This window comes from Paroedura picta, chromosome 15 (genome assembly GCF_049243985.1).
Source record: "Paroedura picta isolate Pp20150507F chromosome 15, Ppicta_v3.0, whole genome shotgun sequence".
Taxonomy (NCBI): Eukaryota; Metazoa; Chordata; class Lepidosauria; order Squamata; family Gekkonidae; genus Paroedura; species Paroedura picta.
In genome coordinates, this window is record NC_135383.1 from 20,574,265 (window position 1) to 20,592,934 (window position 18,670).

Below are 18,670 nucleotides of genomic sequence, written 5' to 3' on the forward strand. Positions count from 1 at the left end.
CCTGGTACTTTCACATAAAAGAACCAGGTTTTTTTTAAGGTTCTGAAAGACCTTTGCTTGACTCGCAAGCAACAGCAAGGACAGCTAAATGAATGGAGAAAACAAGGCCTCATTATTGGGCAGCTCCGTACGTCCAATTTGTCAGGTTCCTTTATCAGCCTGAGCTTTTGAGTGCTGAGAATTAATTTAAAACCCACTGCGGCTCTCTCAAAATACTTCTCAAATGCAAGAAGTTTTGCAGGTGTGTATCTGGTGCCAACAGGTGTGCCCTTTCCTAATACACTGCGGTGATGCAGTGTTGGGGCTGCAATGCTGTGTTCCCTGCATATGCTTCCATGTTAGGAGCACCTGCAATTGTGAGTGTGCCTCGAAAAAATGATGCTCCCCTTATAGGACTGGCAGCAGTGCCTCAAGCTTTTGTCACACCCGATAGGCACATGTATCAGTAGCGCTATAGATGTGGTTAAGTTTCCTTTGGCAGAATATGGACAAAATTCACAAAGGGAAAGAGGAGGGTGTTCCATGGATTAAGAACTGCATTTATTCTTGTCAACCTTCAGGCCTATTACAACTTTTGTATAGAGGCCCCACAATTAGGTATATCTCCCCTTTTTATTTTGCTCCTCAAAATATAGCATCAAATAAGTTTAAAAAAAATAGATTCCAGGGATCAAATATCCATGTTTACCACGCTGAAGTAACTTGGCAGTAAGAGCAGAAATGGGACAACAAGGATAGGAAAGTGCTGTTGAATCCTGTGAGCTGCTGCCAAAGCCCATTCCAATGGGTACGAATGTGATTCTTAATATTTCCAGGGCACTGTTTAGGGGTATCCTGTTGCTCTGGAAGTCGGCCAGCCCTTGTGTGTTGCATGGTACATGCATTGTTGCAGATTTAGCCGTAGTGGAAGACCAGAAAAGTGTCCGAGAGGCACGGCACCAGTTACCCACCCGGCCTCGAGCGGAAAGTAAGTTACACTGTGAAGCAAAAAGCTGCAAGCTTTTTAATAGAGCTGTAATTGCACAGAAGTCGCCCCATCTTTCCACTTGTTAATGTGATCTGAGATGACTGTTCGACACAAAGGGCAGCTTTTCTCTCTGTTGAACCACAGAGCTATGCATTCTTCGCAGAATATGTGCTGCAACAAAAAGGACCAATTTGATTGTTAGTGCCCAGGAAAACCTGAATGTGAACAGAGGCTGCTCAGTTTAAACGGGTGGCCCTGATTGAACTGGCGTAGAATGTCCGTTTTCATACCTCCCCCATTTTAGCCCTCCCTTCCTGTGCTGGTTCAGTGAATTGCAGAGAATTCTCGGGCTGCTGTGGACAGCGAAAAATGGGCCCTGCCTTTTTCCCGTGCCTGCAAAAATCAGCCGAGTATCTTGTTGCAAAAAGCTTTAAAATCAGATTCAAAAAAATAGAAGCATCAAAAAAAATAGAGGCAGCATACAAGTCCAACAAAGTGTTTTACTGATGTTTTATGCATGTATCACGCCTGTTACTTAGCTGGGCACATGGAATACTTTGAGTGGGCCCTTGGATCACCAAACCCTGTGTAGTTTTTCTCCTATAATCAGAAATATGAAATTCTGATGTGAGTGGAATTTCCCAGTGAAAATTGATGGGAACGCGGGGGGGGGTAGGCTTTTGTCTTCTTCAACTGTTATTTGGCTCAACCAGTATTTCAAGGTGGCAAATGGTTGCTGTAAAAAGAAAGAGGGATCCTGTTTCCTACAGATGCTCCTGAAGAGCCCAAGAGGTGATACCTTCATTGAGGCGTCTGCAACTGCTGCAAAGAAGAAGGGATTTCAGGGCCTCGGGGGACGGAGGCACAGCAGAATTGCATGGTGTGAAACCTGTGTTGGGTGGTACAACCATTCCAAATAAGCATGAAGCGAAGGGGTGGGGGTGTCCTAGTTGGGCTTGGATACCTCTAGCACAGGGGTAGTCAAACTGCGGCCCTCCAGATGTCCATGGACTACAATTCCCAGGAGCCCCTGCCAGCGAATGCTGGCAGGGGCTCCTGGGAATTGTAGTCCATGGACATCTGGAGGGCCGCAGTTTTGACTACCCCTGCTCTAGCAGATGTCCAGACTCACTTTCCACTACCTCTGGATAGAGAGGCTGTGTTTTTGGAGATGATGCAGAAGCTGATTGTCAGAAAAATGGGAGAAAGCAGAAAGCAAAGGGTGAGCAGTCTCCTTTTCCCTTTTTCCAGTGGAGAATCTTTCAGCAGGCAGAAGAATTTACAAAGCCTCCAATAACTCTTATCACCAGCTTTTTCCAAGGGACACAGTTCACTATTCTGAGCAGAATCTCACTCCCCCCCCCTCCCCTCCAACACACATGATTTAGCTCTGGAGTCCACTGATGAATTTGCAGAAGACTACTAGAGTTACCTGGCAGCTGAGAACAACAGGCTTCTGGAACTCGGCTTGGCAGATAGAGCAGATGTCATCTGCATCGGCACACTGCCTCTTGGTGGCAGCCACGCCATAGCTCTGCAAAACGGCAGAAGGGGGAAGAAAGGATGGTATCAAAAGTACTTCACAAGACCTGGAGAAGGATGCACCTTGGCCCGTCCACTCCAGTAGCTCTCCAAGGATAGATCTGTTTTCCAACAGAGCATGCAGGTTGCCCGTTTTGCACAGAGCACAGTGGTGCTGAGTCACGGCAGCAAGAGTGGCTTTGCCCTTTCCCAGATACGGAGCCAAATAGTCTTGTTTATTTATTTATTTATTTTATTTTTATCCCGCCACTCTCCGGGGACTCGTGGTGGGTTACACAAAGCAGAAATAAAGAAGAAGAGTTGGTTCTTATATGCCACTTTTCTCTACCCAAAGGAGTCTCAAAGAGGCTTTACAATCGCCTTCCCTTTCCTCTCCCCACAACAGACACCCTGTGAGGCTGAGAGAGCCCTGATATTCCTGCTCAGAACAGTTTTATCAGAGCCATGGCAAGCCCAAGGTCACCCAGCTGGCTGCATGTGGGGGAGTGCAGAATCGAACCCGGCATGCCAGATTAGAAGTCCGCACTCCTAACCATGACACCAAACTGGCCCCAATAAATCACATCCCTCATGCTAAAAATTTATAACCCACTAAAATGGTGGCATAATCCCCAAATCTTCCTCAGTCAAGCCATCACAGGTACAAGATACGCAGAATGTAATAGCTCTAGCCGGAGGAGAGACCCCAGTTCTCCCTGGAGAACCCGACCTCAACGAAAGACCTGCCGGAAGAGCTCCGTTTTGCCGACCCTGCGGAACTGAGGCAGCTCCGTCAGGGCCCTCAGCTTTTCCGGGAGCTCATTCCACCAGGTCGGGGCCAGGATCGAAAAGGCCCGGGTCAAGGCCAGGCATGCTTCTCTGGGGCCGGGGGCCGCAAGTAGATTCGCACCCACAGACTTTCTGTTCAGGACAGTGAGGAAGCAACCCCCCCCCCCCATGCAGGAACATCAAATGTAACCTTGGGGTGATGCACCCTGTGCAGTTCCCAGCTTTCCTTTCCAACTGATTCCTCTGACTTGGAATGGCTGCTACCATTCAGAGTTGAGCCACTGGAAGTTGTTCTCGTGGTGGCTCTATAATGGGGCCCACGGGTGGATTGCGGAAGGGTTGACAGACTCTGCTCGCTGCTGGCCCTCCCCGGAGCTGGAGCGCCTAATGCTCCTTTCCCTCTTGGCTTCCCAGGTCTCCTTAAACACAGCACAGCAATCCTGGAGCGCCCAGCAGCTTCGCAAAATCAAGCCAGCCAAGGAGGGAGGGAGGAACTCTCCCAGGAGGGTGTGGTGGGGAAGGACAGCCAGTGTGGTGTAGTGGCTACAGTGGCAAGACTACGACCCCTAGGTTGGAATCCCCATTTAAGCCATGGAAATTTGCTGGGTGACTCCCCTGCAAACTCAGCCTGGCCTGCCTCACAGGGTTATTGTGAGAGAATGGAAGAGAACGATTTCTGAAAGATGCTTTGAGTCCTCGCTGGGGGGAAAAAAGCGGGACGTCAACAATGTGTGAAGGGGCAGCAGGCCTCAGGTGGCACCTTTCCCCAAGCCACCACCTCTTAGCCTCACCCCTGCCCCCCCTCCCCATTAGCTGCTCTCGGGAAAAGCTGCCGAGATGGTTTTGTTCATGCTAAATGGATGGCGTTTTCCAGCTGGTGCCTGTTCCCTTCTCTCACCCTGGATTCTAGAGTCCGGGTTTTTCAGTACTCACCGGTTGGGAATAAAAGACTCGTACAACCCGTCTGAAGTGCTTCAGATGTGCAAAAAAGCTCAAAAGCTGAAAAGCAAAGAAGAATGGGGAACAATCACAGTTTCTCCATGGTTAGAAACAATAGCGTTGATCCTTGCCATCTTTCCAATTAAAGAGGCGGTCTTGTTGCTGTTTAAAGAGTGTAAAAGTGCTAGATTAAAATGCCCTGGTTCAGTTGGCGTTGGCACTTTTTGAGGTGTTAACTGGCACAGCTGTGGTGATCTGTGCTGCTTGCTCTGTCCTTCACACTCTCTTCTGGCTATAACCACTAGGGAGCTCTTCATCAGGTGAGAGTGCTGGGTGCAGGGAGGAGGCTGCTGTCCCCTGGTGTGAAAGGCCATTAAGAGTGTCCTGAGCAGCCGGTCCTTTGGAGCAGGGATAGTCAACCTGTGGTCCTCCAGATGTCCATGGGCTACAATTCCCATGAGCCCCTGCCAGCAAATGCTGACATCTGGAGGACCACAGGTTGACTACCCCTGCTCCAAAGGACCTTATCTCTGCCCGAGATCCCGTACAGCTGCTGTCATCAGCCTACAGATAATATAGAGCTTACTGGACCAAAGGGGCCATGTGGCATGGCACAGGTTGTTTTTTATGAATGAATGATGATGACAAAGGACGGGTCAGGATAAGGACATCAGAAGAGCCCTGTTGGATTAGACCAATAGTCCATCTAGTACAGCATCCCGGCCAGTGGTCCAGCATTCTGCCTCACACAGTGGCTAACCAGTTCCTCTGGACAGCTAAGCCTTGTTGGACCAGACCAGTGGTCCATCTAGTCCTGCATCCCGTCTCACACAACAGCCAACTAGTTCCTAGCAATCAGGGGCTCATGGGAATTGTGGTCAATGGACATCTGGAGAACCACAGTTTGGCCACCCCTGATACACCTTTACAGAGGGAGGCCAACCAGTGTTAAGAGGGGTGTAGCAGTGCTGCTGTTTCCTGTATTTCTCAACCACATTGAAGCCCTAAATAGCATAGGTCATTTGCCTCAATTGCTTGATGGGCTGGCTCCTCCCTTAGAAACCTGCCCAGGCATTGAACTGATCTGAGGGTGCTGAAGACCGCCTGGCTTGAACTACCACGGGGCTTTTTCAGCCACTCCCCCTGGTTTGGAAGCCAGCATGGTATTGTGGTTGAGAGCGGCAGCCTCTAACCTGGAGAGCCGGGTTCGATTCCCCGCTCCTGCACATGCAGCCAGCTGAGTGGCCTTGGGCTAGTCACAGTTCCCTTAGAAGTGTTCTCACACAGAAGTTCTCTTAGAGCTCTCTCAGCCCAATCCTGTGGGGAGAGGAAGGGAAAAGTGTTTGTAAGTTGCTTGGGACTCCTTCGGGTAGTGAAAAGCGGGTTAGAAAAAAACAACTAATCTGGAGAACCAAGTTTGATTCTTTACTCCTTCACATGCAGCCAGTTGGGTGACCTTGTTTTGGCACAGTTTTCTTAGAACTGTTCTTGCAGAGCAGTTCTCCTAGAGCTATCAGCCCCACCCACGGCAAGGGTGATTGTAAGCCACTTTGGGATTGTAAGCCACTTGAGGTAGTGAAAAGCGGGGTATAAAAACCCATTCTTCTTTGTGAAACTGCTTTCCCCAGAGAATGGTGCTACCCCCTCCAAACCTTCCAGAGGAGGGTAAAAACATTTGACCTTATGGACAAGACATGGTTTTATGCTATTCCCTCCACTATAGTTGATTTTCATGCGTGTTACTGATTTTTGTAGATTATTATGGTTTTTGTTCCCTAGATTGGGAAGACGGTTACAATACTTCAAAAAGAATAGTCTTGTAGGCAGAAAATAAGAGTACAGAAGAAAATGCAGCTAGATCTGTTTCAGTGCATTGGGCTGGTGGACGGACCGATTGTATTTGATGGAGACAAATCCCGCAAGCTTAGCACGAAGGACTTACCTTCAGGATCAGGTAGAGCAGAGCCAGCAAGATGCCGAGACTCCATCCGATCGCGCTTCCCTGCTCTCTCAAGCCGACGAGGCAGCGGAACCAGATGGGTATAGGGGCGATTTTACGGTAATATTGGCAGGTTTCTTCCAACAGCATATACCAGTAACCCTGCAGGAGGGGAGAAAGTCTTCCTGGTTATATGCTGAGTCCTGTGGGGGTTTTCTTGACCGTGAACTGATCCCAGACTACAACCCCTACAGTTGTTGTAATGACTTTCTCCCTCCACAGTTAGTGTTAATGGGGGGGAGGGCGGTGTTGAATTCTTCAGGCTCAAGGGGGTGGCAGGTGACAGTGGATGAGCGAGAGGGTTGTGAGTGTCCTGCATAGTGCAGGGGGTTGGACTAGATGGCCCAGGAGGTCCCTTCCAACTCTATGATTCAAAAAGAATTGTAATGATGTTTTTTAAAGTTGTTTTGATGTTATGTAATGTTCCATGTAAGTTATAATGCCCTCTGTAAACCGCCCAGAGCTGCAAAGAAATGGGCGGTATAGAAATCTAAATAAATAAATAAATAAATAAATAATCTTTGTTATGGCCTCTTGCAACCTTTTCAGCTGTTCGCCCCTCCCTGGTTGTTTTAGCTTAATCACTCCTGCCCCTCCTGTTTAGTGATACTAGACAATCCAGGATGATGCAGCAGTCAGGATAATGCCATAATACTTCTTAGCTGGTTTCGACAAAAAAAATTTAAAAGATAGTATTATTTAGTCTTTTCGGTCCTGGCCCCAACCTGGTGGAATGAGCTCCCGGGAGAGCAGAGGACCCTAATGGAGCTATCAGAATTCTGCAGGGCCTGCAAAATGGACCTCTTCCACCAGGTCTTTGGTTGAGGTCAGTCAGGGAAAACAAGGGAACCACCTCAGGCTACATGGTAACATCCAGCGTACCCCCAACCTGGGGGGTGGACGGTTGGAGGGATGGGGGGAAGGACTATACCGCCAATCTGGTTTTATCTTGTCTTTTAGCTATGTTCTGTTATGGGATGGGGGTTTTTATATTGTACACCACAAGACTACAGATAGTGGCAGGCGAAAAATCTAATAAATAAATAATTAAATAAAAGTTATGTGGTCTAATGGTAAAGAGCGGTGGCTTTTCCCCACTCCGTCTCCACATGGAACCAGTTGGGTAACCTTGGGTCAGTCACAGTTCTGTTAGAGCTATTCTTTCAGAGCAGTTCTGTTAGAGCTCTCAGCCCTACCTACCTGCAGGGAGAAGGGAAAGGTGTAAGCCACTTTAGGACTCTTATTTTCAAGAGGACTTTACTGTTTAAAATAGTAGTAATCTTGCTCATGAACATCTTGTGATAATACACTGTTGAAGAGTCTGATGTTTCCAAAGGTCTAAAATTCAAATGTGCTGCTGGTCCTACATTCTCTCCAAATAATACAATTTTTTCACTACCTTCAGATGGCAAGAGTGAGCAGGTAGGTTTGTATCTTCACAACTGTAAGCAATGCATTTGGTGCTAAAGCAGTAAAATACGTTTAGGTTGATAAGAAAGTAAGCGAGGCCTAAATTACATTTTTTTCTGAAAGTTTCCTGGAAGTTTTGCTTTTGTGGACCCCATCCAAGGACTTGCCAGGACTAAGGCTTTCTCTGCACAAACGGTGACGAAATTTAGTGTCCCTGTTTTCAAATACACGTTAGGAGTGTTAACACCTGGATACCTATGGCTGCCATTCAAAGATTCCTTGTCTTACCTTGGCCTTAAATGACATCATCAAACAAGGCAACAGGAGAATGATGCATTTGAAACTCATGAAGAGGAACTTCAGGACAAAGTCTGTGATTCCCACGATCCAAAGTACCTCCCATAAATTCGTGAAATCCACAGTTGGACTCAAAAAAATCAAGCTTTAAAGAAGAAAAAGGCACCAGAAGTTAGAATAATGATTTGGTGTAGCGGTTAAGAGTGGTGGTTTCTGATCTGGAGAGCCGGGTTTGATTCCCGACTCCTCCACATGAAACCAGCTGGGTGCCCTTGGGCTAGTCACAGCCCTGATGGTGCTTTTCTCACATAACAGTTCTATCAGAGCTCTCTCAGCCTCAGCTATCTCACAGGGTGTCTGTTGTGGGGAGAAGAAGGGAAGGCGATTGTAAGCCACTTTGAGACCCCATCGGGTAACAAAAAGTGGGGTATAAAACCCAACTCTTAAGTATTAAAGAACCATTTCACTAAGAGTACATTGTTATTTTAAGGGGACTACAAACAGTGAAAGTTGGTTTCCTATTTTTCATGAGTGGGTGCTGGGCAGAAGATATCCTTTGGGAATACTGGCCTCTGCGGCATTCTCAGCACGGAATCCTGTTTTCAGTAGAGAACAAAGTCTGAGTCCAGGGGCACCTTGAAGACCAACCCAGTTTAATTGGAGTATTAGCTTCCATGCGCATGCATGTTACGCATATAAATGCTTCTACCCAGAATTAAAACTGGTCGGTCTTCAAGGTGCCCCTGGACTCAAACTTTATTCCCTTGCTTCAGAACAACACAGCGACCCACCTGAATCTGTCTACTGCATTTGTCGTCTTGATGTCCAGCAGGACACCTAGATACTTGCAATGGTTCCCTCTCCTATAAGGGGTTCCTTTGTCAGGATTGACTTTAACCTGAACACTTTTTACGGAACTCTCAAGGAGTTCTACCCCATGTGCTCCACAGGAACTCTCAAGAGGGAAATACATTTTGCAAAGCATGGTTCACGTGACGGTCACCTCTGGGTTAGACTTCTGTAACTTGCTCTACGTGGGCATGCCCTTATCCCTGACCTGGAAACTGCAGCTGGTGCAAAATGCAGAGGTGAGGGTCCTCACAGGAACCCCATGGAGAGCTCACATTCAGCCAGTGCTGCAGCAGCTGCGTTGGTTGCCAGTTGCATTCCGGATCGAGCTTAAGGTTTTGCTTTTGAAATTTAAGGTCATCTGTGGTCAGGGCCCAGTGTACCTGAAGGACCATCTGGCTCCCTATGCCCCATGCAGAGTGCTCCGCTCCACAAATTTAAACAGCCAACGTGATCTCTGCTAGGGAGGCAGCCAGAGACCGTTGCAAAGGCTTGGTAGTAGAAGAGAGAGGCAAGGGAAACCAAAGCACAGGTCTTGCAGTCAGAGCAATCTCTTTAAAATACATTGGGACAACAAAGAGTTGGGGAGGGCCTGCAGTACAACCCAGTCTGCACGGTTTTAATTCCCCCCCCCCAAGAGTTTCCTAGAGGGACTCAAAACAGTATGCAAAACCCAATCGGAATTTGATTTTCACAAACTCTTACACAAGGAGTTTTTCAATACAGTGTTACAACCCATATATAGACTACAGATACCAGCTTGGGGGTGTGTGAAGTCTCTGGCACTGTACTCCACTGAGGTCCCTGTCTTCCCCAGGTCCATTCCCAAATCTCCAGGTGTTTCCCAACATGGCTCTGGCAACCCCGTCACTTCCCGCATCAATGGTTAGTGGGAATCTGGCAACCCAAGTTGCACATCACCCTTCAGTGGGCTCTCTTCTTCCTAAACACCACCCTGAAGTATTCTGTTTATTTAGAAAGGACACAGAGAGAAGGAAAGCAATGATCAACCACTCACACTGGAGATAAACCTGCAGTGAATTACCTGTAGTGAAGGGATTGGTCATGGAAGGTGTAATAGAGGAGGACAGACGATCCTGTTAGGAACAAGAGTAAGCCAGCACACTGCAGCCTGGAACACTTTTCCTGCAAGGTAAGAGATTAAAAAGGATTTAGTTAACAGCTGACTGGTTTCCCTTTTACAAAGTCAAGACCCCAGGTTGCTGCTGTGCTGTTTGTTCTCCAAACACCGATTCACTTACAATTGCACAACCTTCAAAGGCTTTAGGAAACTCTGTACGCACTCCACATACTTAGTCAGGCTCTGAAATGTTTCCTTCTTATTGTTTAACCTATCTGCCATAACAAGATAAAATTGGGATTGCATAAAGGAGTTTCAGAAATCAAAGGAGGACAGCCTCTCCTTGCATATGTGTGGCATTGCTGTTTCTCCTGACAGAGCCTCATGGTAATATCCCCTTTGTTTAGGGCAGGGGTAGTCAAACTGCGGCCCTCCAGATGTCCATGGACTACAATTCCCAGGAGCCCCTGCCAGCATTTGCTGGCAGGGGCTCCTGGGAATTGTAGTCCATGGACATCTGGAGGGCCGCAGTTTGACTACCCCTGGTTTAGGGCATGTTCTGGGCTTTCTCCATGTCCAACAGGCTCCCAGAAGAGGTCATATAAGCTGCCCCTCCTGACTATAAGACAAAATTATCCTGGAGTACTCTGGAGCAACCAGTACCCAGGCGAAGGGGAAATACCTATGGGTGGGTGTTTTTTTTTTTTTTTAATTCTGTTCTTTTAGCATGTTATTGTTTTACCATTTTTAAAAATATTGCCACCCACCTTAGGTCCTGAAATGTTTGGGAGAAAAGGCAGGCATATTCATGCTCTAAATAAAGCTGTATATTACTCTCCTTCCCAGTAGTCTAATTGCAAATTCTTTCTAATCGAATGGGCAGTTGGTCCTCTGAGACAGGCATATCTGACTTCCAGGTGGCCCATGAAATGGTCTTATGAAACACAGGCCCATGAAACGGTGAGAGGAGAAGTTCTGCATTTTAATATCCACCTCTTTCTTAGCTTTTGTAAGTGATCTGTCAGTAGGCTTAATGGTGGGTAAATGCTTTCCATGAACATGTCTGTAACTATAAAACCCATTCCTCTATTTGTGTGCTGTCAAATCACAGCCAACTTACGGCAACTCCAGCGAGAGGGCTTCGAGACATGTGAGAAGTAGATGTGGTTGGTCTCCCATTGAAGTTCCCACCCTGCTTAGCTTCCGAGATCTCATGAGATCAGACTCTACCAAACTGCCCTCCCCCCGTATTCTTCTTTTTCACTGACCCCTCTTAGCCTGGGACACCTTATCAGAAGACTAGGGAGTATTCAGCCAACCTTGACCTAAACCACAAATTAAATTAATCAACTTCTAGGCTTAATTCAACGTAATGGAAAACCATCTCTTCTATTCTGATGTCCCCAAATCTGTGTAGTGCTTATTATTTAAAATGTTTATATCCTGCTGCATCTCCTTAGACTCAAAGCAGCTAACAAAGCAACAGGGAGCCTCAGAGGCACAAAAACATCGGAATCTGTTAACAAGATAAAACAACGCGCAGGTTAAAGCTTCCCATAACAATTTCATGGGGTGTTTGCTTAATTTAGAGGGTTTCCATTAGGTTGTGGCTCTTAAAGCAATCAAAAACGATGGCAACAAAATTAAAATCTAATCATAGAAAAATAAAGCTGTAAGTAACATAAATGGCAAGAAGGAAAAGATGAAATCAGCTACCTGTTTAACTGAAAAAAAAATTAAGAGGTCTCAACTGAACAGGGGGGAAAGGTCTTGAAGGTTCAACCAAACTGAAGATGGTCACACATCTTGGTACCATGGGACTGGAGCGTCTTGCCTAAAAGAAAAGGCTTGGAGGGGGGGGCTCATCCCTTAGTACAGGGGTAGTCAACCTGTGGTCCTCCAGATGTCCATGGACTACAATTCCCATGAGCCCCTGCCAGCAAATGCTGGCAGGGGCTCATGGGAATTGTAGTCCATGGACATCTGGAGGACCACAGGTTGACTACCCCTGCCTTAGTAAACCCAGGAAAAAGATCAAAAGTAAACTTGCTTTATTTCATCTAGAATCCCAGCTCTTCAGCACCCTGACACCCTCAGGATAAATATTAACTGTAGATAAGTAGCTTTTAAACTTTTCAAAACCTAAATTCTCTAATATATGAACTGTTGTAACCTGTTTACGTTATATTGGATTGTTTACGATTTGTTGTCACCTGCCCTGGGCTGCACACGGAAGGACAAGTTATACAAATAAAGTTATTGTTATATTCGTAAGACTTGTCTTTGTGCCACCTAACTGACGGTTTTCTAGTCCATGTGAGACTTCAAGGACAGAGGAACAGGTGGCGGCATGCCAAGGGTAACTCTCATTACAGAGCAGGGGTGGCCAAACTGTGGCTCTCCAGATGTCCATGGACTACAATTCCCATGAGCCCCTGCCAGCATTTGCCTGCTGGTGACTGCTGGACTACAGAGCTTGTAGCCATCCCGTTTAGAAAAAAAGACAACTAAGGGAGGACTCAATAGAAATGTGTACAATTGAGTACAGTGTGGGCAGAATGCTTACCTTTTCTCTCTTTGAGGGGTATAAAGCAACCAAGGCAGGGCAGTTAGCATCTCAGGGACTGTTTACGCACTGGAGCTTTCATGCCAGGCTGCAGGCTGGAGTTTTAATCATGGCAGGGTGCCCCACCTCTTCCTGCACCCACATGGGGGAGCATTTGGCCCAGTGTCCCTCGTCCGTCCCCAATTTGTGTTCGGGCATGGAAGCTGGGGCAATGAAGTTCCCAGTCAGGGACTGGAAAGATTATAAGGTATAAGCCAGGGGTAGTCAAACTGCGGCCCTCCAGATGTCCATGGACTACAATTCCCAGGAGCCCCTGCCAGCAAATGCTGGCAGGGGCTCCTGGGAATTGTAATCCATGGACATCTGGAGGGCTGCAGTTTGACTACCCCTGGTATAAGCTTTCGAGAGCTAAAGCTCTCTTCAGCAGATGCCAGAATAGGCTGGGCAGTGTATTTTCACATGAAAAAAAGGCACAGGGGAAATAATTGCACACAGACATTCTGTGAACAGCTTGACTGTCATTTCAGAGGACACCCCAAAGCTCCACCTGAACCTGTTAAGTGTGTTCTTTGCTATCACTCCAAATCAGCTGGTACAAGGGTCTCCCTCCAGCCGTTCCAGAGAATCCCTATGTCTGCTTTTATGAAGAAAACTAACCCAGGACTTCCCTTTCCTCTCACGAATTTAATGTATTTCATGGGTGAGATAAAACTTTAAAAAATACTTATTACCTCTTTGGAGAGGTCAATACTTACTCTTAGGAAAACCTGATTTACAATGCTTTTGTTTGCATACATAAAAGTTGTTAGCAGCCCAACTCCCAGAGAAATGCCTATTAGGAAAAAAGGGTCAATTACAAAGCAAAAGAAAAAAGAAAACGAAAAACAAAGGATAAAAAGCATGCATCAAATGGAATTCTTTAAAAATGTGGCAAAATCAAAATTAAATACATGCAATAATAATACTTATAAGGTGTATTGTAATTATTCAGATAGGAAAACAAAAATCATAAGCCATTATACGAGTTGAGGGAAGGAGTGTGCTGTGTGACCTTAACTGCACTCTATCCTCATTAATGAGAATTCCAGTTTACCTTTAAAGAATAAAGGCCGTGTTTCTGGACCTCACTGTTCAAAAAGATTTTAAATGTGTGAAAATAAAATCTACTTAACATTGAGATTAGAGGGATCCTAGGGCAGCAATCTCAAGCCCACATTGTTGGGAGTAGGCCCCACTGGCTACAATGGAACCTACTTCTGATTAGACTTCCTTAGGATTGGTTCTTTAGGATTGCTCCCTAAGTGCAGTCATCATACATAGCTGTCTGCCTCTCTCTCCAACCTTTCTTTCTTTCTTTCTTTCTTTCTTTCTTTCTTTCTTTCTTTCTTTCTTTCTTTCTTTCTTTCTTTCTTTCTTTCTTTCTTTCTTTCTTTCTTTTCTTTCTTTCCTTCCTTCCTTCCTTCCTTCCTTCCTTCCTTCAACTATCCATCAATAGTCCACCCCATTCTCCCCTTTCCTGTTGCACTACTGTGCAATCAAGACAGGACAGGAGACAAGCTTACAGCCACGTGCCTGAACCACTTGTGCTGAATTCTCCTTATAGGGTTGTGTGGTTTGGACTGCCTTAAATGCAGGGTTGCTCTTTATAAACCAACAAAGGAGCAAAATGGTTGGGCAAAGGTCTAATTAAACATTTGTTCCCCTGGCCTAGACCCAAGCCAGGGACTTTTCAGTCCTGGCCCTGACCTGGTGGAATGAGCTCCTGGGTGAGCTGAGGGCCTTGATGGAGCTGGCACAGTTCCACAGAGCCTGTAAAATGGAGCCTGGTTGAGCCAGGCTGGGCTAGTCCAACAGACTACGCCAGTCCATCAGGCGAGTTGCCCCTCCTTCCTCATGGCAGGTGGCGGGCTGCCAGACTGGATTTTTAATATGGGTTTTACTGGGGATTTTAAATTATCATTGTCAGCCGCCACGAGCTGTTCTGGGAGTGAAGGGCAGTTTAATACATAATAATAATAATTATATCAGTGGAGGAAATAAATGAAAACTGAGTGAAAGGAAAATAAATTTGACTTTCTTAGGAGAAGGTAATTAAGAATAAATAAAGGTAAAGGTATCCCCTGTGCAAGCACCGAGTCATGTCTGACCCTTGGGGTGATGCCCTCCAGCATTTTCTTGGCAGACTCAGTACAGGGTGGTTTGCCATTCCTTTCCCCAGTTGTTACCATTTTACCCCCCAGCAAACAGCTGGGTACTCATTTTACCGACCTCGGAAGGATGGAAGGCTGAATCAACCTTGAGCCGGCTGCTGGGATCGAACTCCCAGCCTCATGGCCAGAGTTTCAGACAGCACGTCAGCTGCCTTACCACCCTGCGCCACAAGAGGCTCTTTAAGAATCAATAGCAGGATGTTTTTGCAGACGTCATTTTAAAATCTGAGAAGCCCAGATTCTTTTTCCTACTGAGTTCTGGATCCCACAGCAGAAGATGGGAACCAGTCAGAGTGTACAAAGGAACTAATTTGTTTGGCCCAGGAAAAAGGATAAGGCTGAGCTTATTTAAAATGTTTATATCCTGCTGCATCTCCTTTTTTCGAAGCAGCTAACAACGCAACAGGGAGCCTCAGAGGCACAAAAACATCGGAATCTGTTAACAAGATAAAACAACGCGCAGGTTAAAGCTTCCCATAACGTTAAAGGTAAAGGTAAAGGTATCCCCTGTGCAAGCACGGAGTCATGTCTGACCCTTGGGGTGACGCCCTCTAGCGTTTTCTTGGCAGACTCAATGCGGGGTGGTTTGCCAGTGCCTTCCCCAGTCATGACCGTTTACCCCCCAGCAAGCTGGGTACTCATTTTACCGACCTCGGAAGGATGGAAGGCTGAGTCAACCTTGAGCCGGCTGCTGGGATTGAACTCCCAGCCTTATGGGCAAAGCTTTCAGACGGCTGCCTTACCACTCTGCGCCACAAGAGGCCCATAACGTTATTGAGCTTCTATTTCAAATGACGTTTGAAAAAGAGAGGGAAATGTTTTGTCCCTCCCATCGAAGACCGGAAGCACCCTATTTAAATCAGGCTGCATATATGGCCCAGTTCCAATGGTACGTAGGTACTGGACTCAATATGAACCTTTTTGAAAAGTTCAGCTTCTATTTAAAAAGCGTCTTTCTGGCCTTCACAAACACAAAGGTAAATGTGAAAGTGCCTGTGGAAATCCCAGGCACTTGAGGGAGGTTTGGTAAGATTGTCAGCGGCTGAGAGATGGATAGCTCTGCCGTCAGTTTGCACCACACCTTCCAGTCCCCAAGAGAAAAGATCTCTGATCACAGAAAATAGGATTTTCCAGGGGGGATTTGCAAACTATATGGTGCTAACCTACTCTACATAAAACCCAGAACTGCTTCTTATTCCTTGGCCTAGGGTGAACAGAGCTGAAGACAGTTTGACCTGTTGCTTCCCTTTCCACCTTTATCCTAAGACGAGGTTATTTTCCAAAGCACCACGGTTTCTTGTACTGTACCAATGACGTGCTGCAAGAGAAGTTTGACGGACAAGATCAAGATGTACGGGAGGCTCTTGTGTAGCCACTGGAGGAGATATCTGAGCTCCGAGAGAGAGCTGCCGCTTTGTTCCTCCGAATCCCCACTGCCCTCTTCCGGCCCCCTTGCATTGCTGTGAGACTGAGGGTGGGCGTGACTATGAGTCCCTGAGTGCGAATGCTGCCTGGAGCCAGAATTCTCCCCGGCCTCCATCATAGCAGAGTTGAGCTGGATGTGAACATCCCCTCCATGCTGGCACGATCCTTCTCCTGGCAGTCTTGCTGCGTGAGCACACTGGGAGGCATCGTTACTTCCTGGGGGGCTGTGGCGACTGTTAGAGTGGCCTTGCATGGTGGCAGGTGGATTGTGGGTCATTCCAAATGCCTGGGTTTTGGCGTGATGTTTCCTAGAAGAATAAAGAGATGGATTAAAACAATTTAGCTCCGCAGTCAGGGTGCATGCACTCTCTCCTAACGTTCTGGGAGTGTAATGGAGGGCTTTCCCACATTCTCATTTTACTCGCTGTTCCTGTTTCTTCAGCCCCCCCCCCCCCCAGTGTTTTGTACCCTTCTATGGTCAATTTGATATCAGACAGCTTTATTTCCAGCTTATACCTCCTTGCTGTTTATATATGGGAGATAAAATGTTTGATATTGAATTGACCACCAGAGGGAGTAAAAACATATGGAGCAGGGAAAGACCCTAAAACCAGGTCGCCAAACTGTGGCTCTCGAGATGTCTGTGGACTACAATTGAGCTCATGGGAATTGTAGTCCATGGACATCTGGAAAGCCACAGTTTGGCCACCCCTGCCGTAAAAGAAACAGGTCCTCAACAGCAACTTAAATGAGAATTGGGGAAATACACATACATAGTCCTACGTTTCACGTAGGTAAAGTCCTAATTTCATGATGTCCCTATGGTGTTGGATTGTCATAGAATCATAGAGTTGGAAGGGAACTCCTGGGTCATCTAGTCCAACCCCCTGCACTATGCAGGACACTCACAGCCCTATCGCTCATCCACTGTAACCTGTCACTCCCTTAAGCCTTCACCGAATCAGCCTCTCCGTCAGATGGCTGTCTAGCCTCTGTTTAGAAATTTCCAAAGATGAAGACTTGTTAAAGACTTTCACAGCTAGAGTCTGCTGGCCGTTGCAGGTAAAGTGTCTTTAGCATGGAGAGATTCCATCTTTCCATGTCCTACCTCTGAAGATATCAACCACAGTTACTGGCAAAACATCAGGGACTACCAGATCACAGCTGTACAGACTAGAATACCCACAACACTTAGTCCCTATAGTGTCCTCAGATTTTGGGAGTGGCCAACTGTTGGTCCTCCTCAGGAGACAGACATAAGGGTACTCCTTACATTGAATCTGATCATGATTCCATTCTGACTGGCAGGCTCTGGCAGAGATTCTTCACTACAGATGAAAATCACTGTAGAAAGCAAAGGGACCTCCTATGACATTTCCTCCCCAGGTCTCTCCTCAAATGCAGAAACTGTTTCCAGTTTATAGTTGTCTCCTGAGCAGGCCATGGGACTTTGGGGAGCCTACAGAGACTCTGTTTTCAAGCACAAATATCTTAAATGAATCCGTCACTGCAGGGCTGAGTTCTTCAAAAGGCTGAGGAAGTAGATGTTAGTTAAAATGACACATTCATCAGTGTATATACAATGACGCATTCAGTGAACTCAGTGTATATACAAAGGCCTGGCCTAATTATTAAAGTTCTCAGAATGAGCACACCATTTGCCATTAAAATCACACCACAAAGCACACGGGAGTTGCCAAATCACAAGAGGCTCTACGAAGCAGCCCCAGCAATGAGGGATGCCTCTGAGGAAGTACAGAGAGCACTTTGTTGGGGTTACGAGACGTCCCCTTTTTAGAAGACATGCCCTCTTGTTTTGATGTCTCTCCTTTTGGGGGTTCTTTTTTTTTAAAAAAGCAAAAACGGATGAAAATGTCCTCTTTTGGGGCTGGGAAGTCAGGAATGAGCTCAGCCTCAACAGTGCGATCCCTTGTTTGCAGCAGGGAACGTGCCCTCTCCTTTGCTTTTCAAAACAGGACAACCTTAGCCAAGACCTTTAAGGCAGGGGTAGTCAAACCGCGGCCCTCCAGATGTCCATGGACTACAATTCCCAGGAGTCCCTGCCAGCATTCGCTGGCAGGGGCTCCTGGGAATTGTAGTCCACGGACATCTGGAGGGCAGAGGTTTGACTACCCCTGCTTTAAGGACTTCCGTGGTTTGATTGCACCAGGGCAGCCCGGTTGCCAACTCCAGATTGGGGGAACACCTGGAGATTTCACTCCCGTGAGAGTTTCGCTTCCATGACATCCACCTCCCCCCCCCCCAAAAAAGCCACCCTTTCCTCCTGGTACTAGTGGGCCCCACCGGGAGGTTGGCAACCATGCTGAGCCCCGGCACCGCTTGCGGAAAGCGCCCCTTTGCTCTTCCTCCTCGCCTCGGCCGGTGCCTCTGAGCGGGTGCAGAGCGCCCAGGGAGACGGAGGGCCCGACTCAAGGCTTGCGACCCGCGACGCCACCCACCTCTCATAGCGCGGCCGTGGCTTCATGGCGGGCCGCGGCCTCCCGCCGGCTCCATCCCCGGCCGCGGGTAGACAGACGAGCAGGCTCCGCGAGAGGGCGGGCGGGCGGACGGCCGCGGGAGGAAGAGGAGGGCCCGCGCCCGGGCAGGGAGGGCGGGA

At 47.3% G+C, this 18,670-nt stretch overlaps 1 protein-coding gene across 1 annotated transcript; it reads right to left on the bottom strand.

Moving 5' to 3' along the window:
- Positions 1-518: 518 nt before the first annotated feature.
- On the bottom strand, positions 519-18,668 carry RNFT1 (ring finger protein, transmembrane 1). The gene is made up of 9 exons (XM_077311563.1): positions 18,513-18,668; positions 15,937-16,361; positions 13,174-13,250; positions 9,817-9,917; positions 7,914-8,067; positions 6,159-6,317; positions 4,211-4,276; positions 2,400-2,501; positions 519-1,138 (listed from the first exon to the last, which is right to left on the bottom strand). Exons 1-9 carry the CDS (start codon positions 18,536-18,538, stop codon positions 1,004-1,006), a joined length of 1,245 nt encoding a protein of 414 aa, XP_077167678.1. The 5' UTR covers positions 18,539-18,668; the 3' UTR covers positions 519-1,003.
- Between the last annotated feature and the right edge of the window lie 2 nt (positions 18,669-18,670).